This window comes from Notothenia coriiceps, unplaced genomic scaffold (genome assembly GCF_000735185.1).
Source record: "Notothenia coriiceps isolate Sejong01 unplaced genomic scaffold, NC01 NC01_scaffold00008069, whole genome shotgun sequence".
NCBI classification, from domain to species: domain Eukaryota; kingdom Metazoa; phylum Chordata; class Actinopteri; order Perciformes; family Nototheniidae; genus Notothenia; species Notothenia coriiceps.
In genome coordinates this window covers 35,220-44,955 of record NW_011340770.1, presented here as the reverse complement: position 1 = coordinate 44,955, position 9,736 = coordinate 35,220, and the positions used below count along the sequence as shown (strand labels likewise).

The window sequence follows — 9,736 nt, the reverse complement described above, 5'->3', positions numbered from 1 at the left end:
ATCAATCACAATCAGTTTGTGCCTCCATGGATGTCTAAATTTTTCAGACAATCAAGTTACATCCGTTGTTAGCAATATTGCAATTCCACATTGTCAACGCTATCATCTCATACCTTGAATATATGAGAATGGATGTTTCATTGAAGGAGAATTACTGTGCTGTGCTGTGGGGGTGAAAATGAAGTTATAAGATACGCAAGTAGCTGAAGTAACCTGATTTGCAAAACACCCAAGCCCTCCATAATAACTCAGAGACAGAGGCAGTAATGGAAAAAAAGAAAAAGAGAACTGTGCCTAAGGCTTTGTCATTGGCGATGCCCTTGAGAAAGAGAGAAACGGGGGATTCTAAAATCCTGTGGCATGCCTTTATGTTGTTAAAGGTTACTGCAACAAATTTCCAATTTAAGCTAAGATGCACAGCGTTTGCATTTTAAACATGCACAGGTGAATTCGAAACACACAAGCAAATATTTGTCTATTTTTATGTAGTGTTTGTCTCTTTTTTCACTTTGGCTGAAACCTCCTAGACTTGTGTTCAATTCTGCTTGTGATAAAAATCAAATCAATCAAAGTGGCTGAGCTCACAGATTATTCAGGATGAAGTCACCTCTAAACTCAGTCTCAGAGTGTCCATTAGCCTCTGCACTCATTGCCAGCTCTCCTTTGACTTTGAGTGACAGCCAACCCGGCCAAATTCATTTTCCTGCTGCCGTCGTGCACCCTGCCCACTGTCTCAGCTTTTCCAGGCTGTTGCACTAAAACTCCTGCACACATCAGGGACAGCAGCCTATGGAGGGCCGGCAACACTTTTTCTGCCTCATGGCATACCTCAGAAACTAAGCCCACCACCAGTGACAGCATTAGCTTTTAGAACACGTTATGTATTTCACTGAGAGCTTGAGATATAGTTGATTTGGCTTTGATCGTGCACTAATTCAAGACAGGAGCTGGCTCCACTCCAAATCATCAGATTGGGAAGCTGTTGCCTCCTCTCTTTTTAGTAGCAAAGGCCCAAAACATTAAGCTATTTGTTGATATTAAGTTATTCGGCCAATCTCAATATTAAGTTATTTGATTGCCATTTGTTTTGAGGTTAAGTCATCTTTAACCATAAACGGTTTATCAGAGGTGGAGGTAGTAATTGTGATGTCACCCACCCATTGGTTTGAAGACTACAGTTTTGAAGCCATGAGTTTAACTTTTTTGGCAATCATCATCTTGGTTTTGGCTTTTCAAGACATTTTTGACTCCTAAAAATGCCTTGTTTAGTATTCAATTGTACTTAGCTCCAGCCTCTCGTGTCATTTCTGGTTGCACAAATTCAAAGATTGCAACACCCTCAAACCAAGACGATAATTGCCCAAAAAGTTAAACTCATGGCTTCAAAACTGTTAACAAATAACATTCATGAATTGAAAACACAATTTAAAACGATTAATGTTCTCAGACAAAAAACAAAACAGCACCAAGACCTGAATAACATCTTGGATTTGACCTATCAATCACAAGGAAGCCATTTTAATTAAGCATTCCTTGCTTTAGGATATTTTTCACTACAAATGGCACCATAGTTTACAAAATGATCATCATACTCAATTAAGGTGGACTTTAAACTAGTTTTTAAGCTCAATATTGTATTTAAAAATATATTTACTGAGGTAATACATTACATAAAGCAGTATCATTATCTTATAGACTTCTATACGTTCAGATTTGTTCCTGCAACCTGTGTAGTCGCCTCCTGCTGGTCATGAGAAAGAATGCAAGTTTAAGAAAACGTATGCATTTGTTTTACTTTCATAACTGAGACGCTGCTTGTCTTTATCAAAGTGTGTTTCTGGGGGGCGGGTAGTGTTTTTGCACACTTTAGTGCAACAATAACAGGCTTAAGCCTTAGAGGAGTCACTAGTAAACTAGTGACACAGGGGTGTAACGGTACACGTACCCGTACCGGAATTATTTGGTACGGGCCCTTCGGTTCGGTACATGTGTGTACCAAAGTGTACCGAACGAATATAATGTTAATCGTAAAAAATTGAGAACGTGAACAACTTTTTGGAAGTAATCTCAGGTGCTGCGTCGCAGCATTCAGAGTAATTTGCTCACATTGGGTTCAACGCGTCATAGAGCGAACAAGTCATTTAATTAGACGTGAGGCATACTATGAGAGCTGGTCAGAGGGATGCGTTCAAATGTAGTCAGTAATTTGAGGAACTGTCGAAATGGCGAACGCTGATAAAGTTGAGCTCGAAAATCCTCCAGCATCATTGAAGTCTCCGGTTTGGGAACATTTTGGTTTCGCAGTTACGTACAAGGATGAGGGACAAAGACATGTGGACCGAACCAAAGCTGTTTGTCGGCATTGTTCAACTAAAATTGGTTATGCGGCTGGCAATACATCAAACCTGCACACTGAAAAGGCATCACCCNTCTCCGCTTGTAATGATGCCGTTACAAGCTTCAAAGTTGTATTCATCATCTGAATTTGCCGAAACAAGTTTAATATTCTGAAAGCCAAGACTTTGTTTATTTGAAATCAGATGAAAACAAACTGTAACGGACCCTGCCGTGTTATCTATGATTACTATATGCCTTACATTCATAATTTCAGCGGAGGGAGGGGGAGCGGCGCTGTGGAACAGCAGAGTGGTGAGGGAGAGCTGTCTTCTTCCCTTTACAAGCTTCAAAAATGTATTTATCGTGTGATTTTGGAAATAAAAGTTTCATATTCTGAAAGCCAAGACTTTGTTTATTTAAAATAAAACACCCGAAATAAAAAAAAAAAAAATCTTTTTTTTCCGGCTCATGATAGGCCCCCGATCTCTAGGCCCCTGGGCTTCAGCCCAGGTCAGCTCTTGCATTAAGGCGGCCCTGGGTACCGGTGATATTCACGTTTGGGTGATGCCTTTTCAGTGTGCAGGTTTGATGTATTGCCAGCCGCATAACCAATTTTAGTTGAACAATGCCGACAAACAGCTTTGGTTCGGTCCACANTTTTTAACACAACAAAACATATATATATTTTTTTTTATTATTATTATTAATTTATTATATTATATTTTGTATTTATTTGAGTGAATACATTATTCACAGTTTAATAATAATAATAAAAAAAAATATATATATGTTTTGTTGTGTTAAAAAAAAATTCTGCTGTACCGAAAACGTACCGAACCGTGACCAAAAAACCAAGGTACGTACCGAACCGAAATGTTTGTGAACCGTTACACCCCTAATCGATATTGATTCTGACTCTTCTACATCCAACTCACAGGTTTATCATTGCTTTGAGAAAAAAGATTATTAATTTAACCCTTTTAGAAGGGAAGATATGGTCATTTGTTCTGGGAATGTCATTTTCGAGCCTGAAACCTGAAAAACATGCTTGGGGCCTATATCGTTATTCAAGAGTGGCATGCAAACACAAGGTAATATATTTCCATGCATCTTGAAAGAAGCGAGTCAGAACAAACTATTGTGCCAACTCAAGTGAAGGTGAACGTTTCTTTCTATATTTATAATGCATAATGACCATGACCTTCTGCTGGATTAACATGCCTCTTATCGTTCTGTTGGGGAATGAATCAAATGCTGCTCCAAAATATGTCAGTGCTCCATTATCCAGACAGTTTAACAACGTAAAATCCTCCCGAGGTTCCTTCACCAGATTTAGCTGCAGATGCTGTTCAAACCTGTTGAAGACATAAAGCACTGCTGTCAGAGTGGCTTACAGGCACAAGGCGAACACCGAAAGGGGATGAATCAATCATGAGTGGAATGACCCAGACAGATTCTACAATTACTCAAGAACGTGTCTACAATCCCGGAGCAGGTTAACAAAGAAATGACTAAACCAAACAGATCCCTGTGCTACTGCTTCGGTAGACAACTGAGCAAAGTAACACAGCAGGTGACCCATTTTTCAGAGCAACATCATCATTAGACTAAACCTGGCTTTAAATGGGATAAAAAGCGGGGGTGCTAAATTAAGATCCCATCTGGTGTGAACTGAGACCTCGTAAGTCAACAGTTAGTCACCATGTTTGTGTGCAATGGGATTTTTGGGTTCAATGATGGAGTTAAAAGTGTATGAAATGTTCTTTTAGTTTTTTTTCATAGACTGGGTGGAAATAAATGTGCTCATTCTTACAGTGCTAGAAATACAATGCACAGCCTATTACCTTTGTGCAAAGCGTGACTCTTCAAAGACCCCTTTGCAATAAGTCAGCCATGAACCGTTTTCTTGCATGATAGCATATGTGACACAAAGGTACAGCGATAAAGACAAGAATGTAATCCGATGTCTCTTTTTTTTTTTTCAGGTGCTGAATGTGAGTGTGTTGGAGGGGGAGCAGGTGACAGTGGAGGACACGGGTGGCCGGGAACCCTTCATCCTTGCCAATGAGTCGGTGTTGATGAGAGGCCTCGTTCTCCGCAGCTGGAGCAACCAAATCTCCATCAGATTTCGTGGTGACCAACAGCGCAACTCCATGTTACTCCTGCTCCATTACCAAGGTGAGTCAGTACCATCTTGGATAGGCTTTTTCTCTGGCTGAACCCATTTTCATTTTGATGTAGGTGAAAAACGCTCTTCTTGTATTCTTTTAGACCGATAACAATTGCCTTGAACTGCGCTTAACCCAGTTTACAGAAATGATGTCCTTTTTAAATAGATGCAATATGTGGCCAAACTGAAAAATAACAGTAACACATACAGCACCAACGCCCTAATGCATATCCTACTTTATCTTCTATTTTACTCTTAATGGGACCATTATTTACTCAAAGGAAATCATGCTGTATTGACAAAGACTTGAAACTAGCGATTGAGACCATAAACTTAATAGGAAAATATAAACAAAGGCAATAAATCGACTGAGAAGTAAGGGTCATTCTGTCACAGACTTCTATATAATTGATCTATTTGCAACCATTGGAGTTGCTTCATTTTTCAGACCAGGAGATTGCCACTTAGTCTGAACTCTATGACAGAAGAGAAGATAGCTTTACCATTGATATCAACACATTCAAATGTTTTGTGAGTGCTGATGATACACATAAATGAGATGAAATCAAATGAGATCAAATAGTGACTGCAAGAGAAGATTGTGCGCCAGAATCGACAGCAGATATGGTTACTGTATGTTTTGGGTGAATATTATGGCCCATAAATCCATCCCCTCTGTCTTTTGTTTCGTGTGTGACACTGATCTCCCATGTCCGCAACAATGTCTGTTTATCTTAGCAATCACACAAAGTGGCCAGCAATTACATGCCCCATCGATTTGAGTTCATGGTGGATGCTGGTGGACAAAACATTCATTCCACCACATTACTGTGGCACTTTCATCAGCTCGAAAATGAAAGTGACCATCAAAACAGTGCTGCTGACGTGAGATAAATCAGCCTGTCGCTGTTGGACGTGTGAATATTGCTGTGTGGTCAGGCTGAAATGATGACAGTGAGAGGTCAGTGCTGATCATACAGGGTGGTGCATAGATGGGGACACATGGTTACAAATGGAGGAAATATATTACGCTGTCAGTTCTAATGCGTTTCTCCTTCTCTTGACATACTCAGCAGAATTGCATGCAGTGTTTACCAGGTTTATTGATGAAAATACCATGTGCCTTTCTTTGGAATTTTCAAGAGTAGCAAAACAAGCAAAAAGGTTGTTTTGGGCGATTATGTTGGAAAGTGGAAAGGAAACATCCAAAATAAACATATGGGTGTTAATATTGTTATGAACGGCCCATTGGCCACAACAGAAAAACCTGTACTTAATTGCCCAAAAGCATAAGACAATACATAATGTTTTAATAGTAGTATGCAGCTAATGCCAAAAAGGCTCTCCAGGAAGACTTTGTGACACTATACAGAGTGCCGATGCCCTTCATTTTAAAAATGAGACCCATGATGCTGCATTTGCTCACAACACTTCTTAAGGAACATGAATTATTGAGTGGTTCCATATGTTCGATGCAAACATCATATCTAGAATAAGCTCAAAATCAAGAGAAGGCACACAACTAGAATATTGTACATGCATGTGTGCAGGTTCATACTCACTTGAGATAATGATACAAGAGCCAAAGTTTTGGTTAACATGCTAAATGTTTGCTCCTGAAATATCAGCTGTCAGTACATTACAACACAGAATTCAAACAGAGCCGCAAAACAATTCACATCAAGTTCACCATATCTGATTAACTTAAATTAAAGCTTGTCTATTGTTGAACTATTGAAATATATATTATGTGCTTTTGAAGCCACATGTTTTGTGTTTTTGGCTATCCCCACTTTTGTAGAGTGTGGGACTTAGTGATTAAAGACTAAATTATAAACAATACATTTAAAGGCAACTAAAACAGTATTATTATCTTCAATTAACCAGAAACACACTATGAATGAGGTAGAGTTCTAAGACAAAAACAGCGATATCTCCCAAACCAGACATCACCATGGTCGCAACCTGTCAAAAACTGATTTGTTCATGTAAATTACTTTAAATGTGACCATAATTTACAGAATAAAAGTCCTTCTGTATTAAAAAAGACTTGAAACTATCAATTGAGACTATGAACTCAATAGGAACATGTATAATTAGGTAATGCTGATCATTATTTCATAGATTTACATATATCAAGACTCCCTTTGGTCGCCCCTTGCTGGATATTAAAGACAAATAAGTTTACGTTTTCCGACTTGGAGTTTGCTGCCGGAGTCCTATTCTGAACAATCAGTGCTTTTGTATTTGCTGTAAAGTGTCTCTACTGTAGGCTATTTTTATTATATGTACAGCACTTTGGCTTGACCAAAAATCGTTTATAAATGTGCTATATAAATAAAACTTGATTTGATGCACTTTTCAATACTTTTAATGAATTTCAAAATGAATTATTTTATTAAAAAAATACCATATTTCACTTTAACTTAACATACAACCTTTAAATAATTGTGTCTACTGTATATTCCTCAGCACTTTTTCATTTGAATAATTCTGAATCTATAACCGTGTGTTGTCAGCAGTGGTGGCCTGCAGGCAAATGTGTGATGTTCCACCAATCAATCGCCTTCAAAGTTGATACCAATTTCGATACAGTAATGAGAAGAAATGCAATGAGCAGATTTTCTGGAAGAGTAGACATATTGGATACGCAGAAGATATTTCAATTTGTGCTCCTCTCCCCTTGGTGAGCAGAGTATCACCTTGTCTGTATAATAGGCTGTGAGAAATGTGATTGGACAAGCGTGGAGAAGGGGACAGAACTGTGCAGAGATGGATCTGAGCTCAGGGTAATTAATATCTGTTCCAGCGCTGGCTCGGCCTGCCATGGCAGATTGATGGATGCCTCTACACACTATAACACCAACAGTGGGCCTAACACTCGGAACATGATTATAGGGGTGTTTTACTATATGCATGGAGTCCCAAGTAGGACTGTTGGAAAGGAGGGAAGCATAGCACTTTCCTTGTACATCCTTATTCATTATTACCTTATCTTTTCTTCAGATTCTCATCTACATGAAGCATTCTTTGTATTCAACAACAATGTCCACAGAGATATCTTCTGCAGCTACAGCATTTGAACAACAAAACAACCAACGGTGCATGAATCTAACAACAAACCATGCATGCAACATAAATTATGTTTCACATAAAAACTGTGTTATGTAAATATAGTGTAATGTGACTGTTGTGTTTGTAATGGCTTTTATAGGAAACACACCCAAAAGACACAAAAAGTAAAAAAATACACACATGAACTCTTACAAACCTTATAATATTTGCGAATATCAAACAAAGACATGCAGGAATATTTGCTGTATTAAATCATGTTTTTCTAACAAACAAACGTGAAGATTATTGGCCTGTCTTGGTGCGTGCTACCGATTTGTTACATTACTACCTTACAATATAAAGGTAACATTTTATAATTGAATAACCTGTTTCTGCAACTGTTATTTTGTTCAGACCAGTTGGACGATTACTTGCAATAACTTTTCATTATATATCAGCACACAACGAGAATAATTGTATCACATGTATTTCTTGGGGGTAAATATATGCAGACAAGTGCTTCTATGTATTTACTTTTTTATCTTTATTTCATTTCCCCAGAGAACAGAAAAATAAACAGTGATGTTATTCACACTGGGTTGATCATATATTATTGTCAACAATTGTTAATGGCATTCAGGCCTGGCTTAATCTTCACTATATGACACAGTTTTATTTTGTGACACAATTAACAATGGGTTGAGGCAATATACAGTGGGGCAAAAAAGTATTTAGTCAGCCACCAATTTTGCAAGTTCTCCCACTTAAAAAGATGAGAGAGGCCTGTAATTTTCATCCTAGGTATACCTCAACTATGAGAGACAAAATGATAAAAAAACAATCCAGAAAATCACATTGTCTGATCTTTAAAGAATCTATTTGCAAATTATGGTGGAAAATAAGTATTTGGTCATTAACAAAAGTTAATCTCAATACTTTGTTATATACCCTTTGTTGGCAATGACAGAGGTCAAATGTTTTCTGTAAGTCTTCACAAGGTTTTGACACACTGTTGCTGTTATTTTGGCCCATTCCTGCATGCAGATCTCCTCTAGAGCAGTGATGTTTTGGGGCTGTCGCTGGGCAACACAGACTTTCAACTCCCTCCAAAGATTTTCTATGGGGTTGAGATCTGGAGACGGCTAGGCCACTCCAGGACCTTGAAATGCTTCTTACGAAGCCACTCCTTCGTTGCCTGGGCGGTGTGTTTGGGATCATTTTCATGCTGAAAGACCCAGCCACGTTTCATCTTCAATGCCCTTGCTGATGGAAGGAGGTTGTCACTCAAAATCTCACGATACATGGCCCCATTCATTCTTTCCTTTACACGGATCAGTCGTCCTGGTCCCTTTGCAGACAAACAGCCCCAAAGCATGATGTTTCCACCCCACTGTTCTACAGNGGCTAGGCCACTCCAGGACCTTGAAATGCTTCTTACGAAGCCACTCCTTCGTTGCCTGGGCGGTGTGTTTGGGATCATTGTCAAGCTGAAAGACCCAGCCACGTTTCATCTTCAATGCCCTTGCTGATGGAAGGAGGTTGTCACTCAAAATCTCACGATACATGGCCCCATTCATTCTTTCCTTTACACGGATCAGTCGTCCTGGTCCCTTTGCAGACAAACAGCCCCAAAGCATGATGTTTCCACCCCCATGTTTCACAGTAGGTATGGTGTTCTTTGGTTGCAACTCAGCATTCTTTCTCCTCCAAACACGTCTCGTTGAGTTTTTACCAAAAAGTTCTATTTTGGTTTCATCTGATTGACTGGCTCTTTTTTTTTGTAGCAGTCTTGGATGTGTCAAGGATTGGCAACAAACATTGATTTTTTTGCATTGTTGGTTGCATTCTCCCAATCCTCTTCTGGATCATCTAAATGCTCTCTAGCAAACTTCAGACGGGCCTGGACATGTACTGGCTTAAGCAGGGGGACACGTCTTGCACTGCAGGATTTGAGTCCCTGGCGGCGTAGTGTGTTACTGATGGTAGCCTTTGTTACTTTGGTCCCAGCTCTCTGCAGGTCATTGACTAGGTCCCCCCGTGTGGTTCTGGGATTTTTGCTCACCGTTCTTGTGATCATTTTGACCCCACGGGTTGAGATCTTGCGTGGAGCCCCAGATCGAGGGAGATTATCAGTGGTCTTGTATGTCTTCCATTTTCTAATAATTGCTCCCACAG

The 9,736-nt window shown here is 39.3% G+C and overlaps 1 protein-coding gene across 1 annotated transcript in view; it reads left to right on the top strand.

The window, feature by feature from the left end:
* Window positions 1-3,844: 3,844 nt before the first annotated feature.
* Window positions 3,845-9,736, top strand: part of LOC104944445 (seizure protein 6 homolog) — a 37,440-nt gene continuing 31,548 nt past the window's right edge. Inside the window, exons 1-2 of the mRNA XM_010769978.1 lie at window positions 3,845-3,910; window positions 4,323-4,515. Coding sequence (XP_010768280.1) covers window positions 3,845-3,910; window positions 4,323-4,515 — 259 coding nt within the window. The remainder of the gene's footprint in view (window positions 3,911-4,322; window positions 4,516-9,736) is intronic.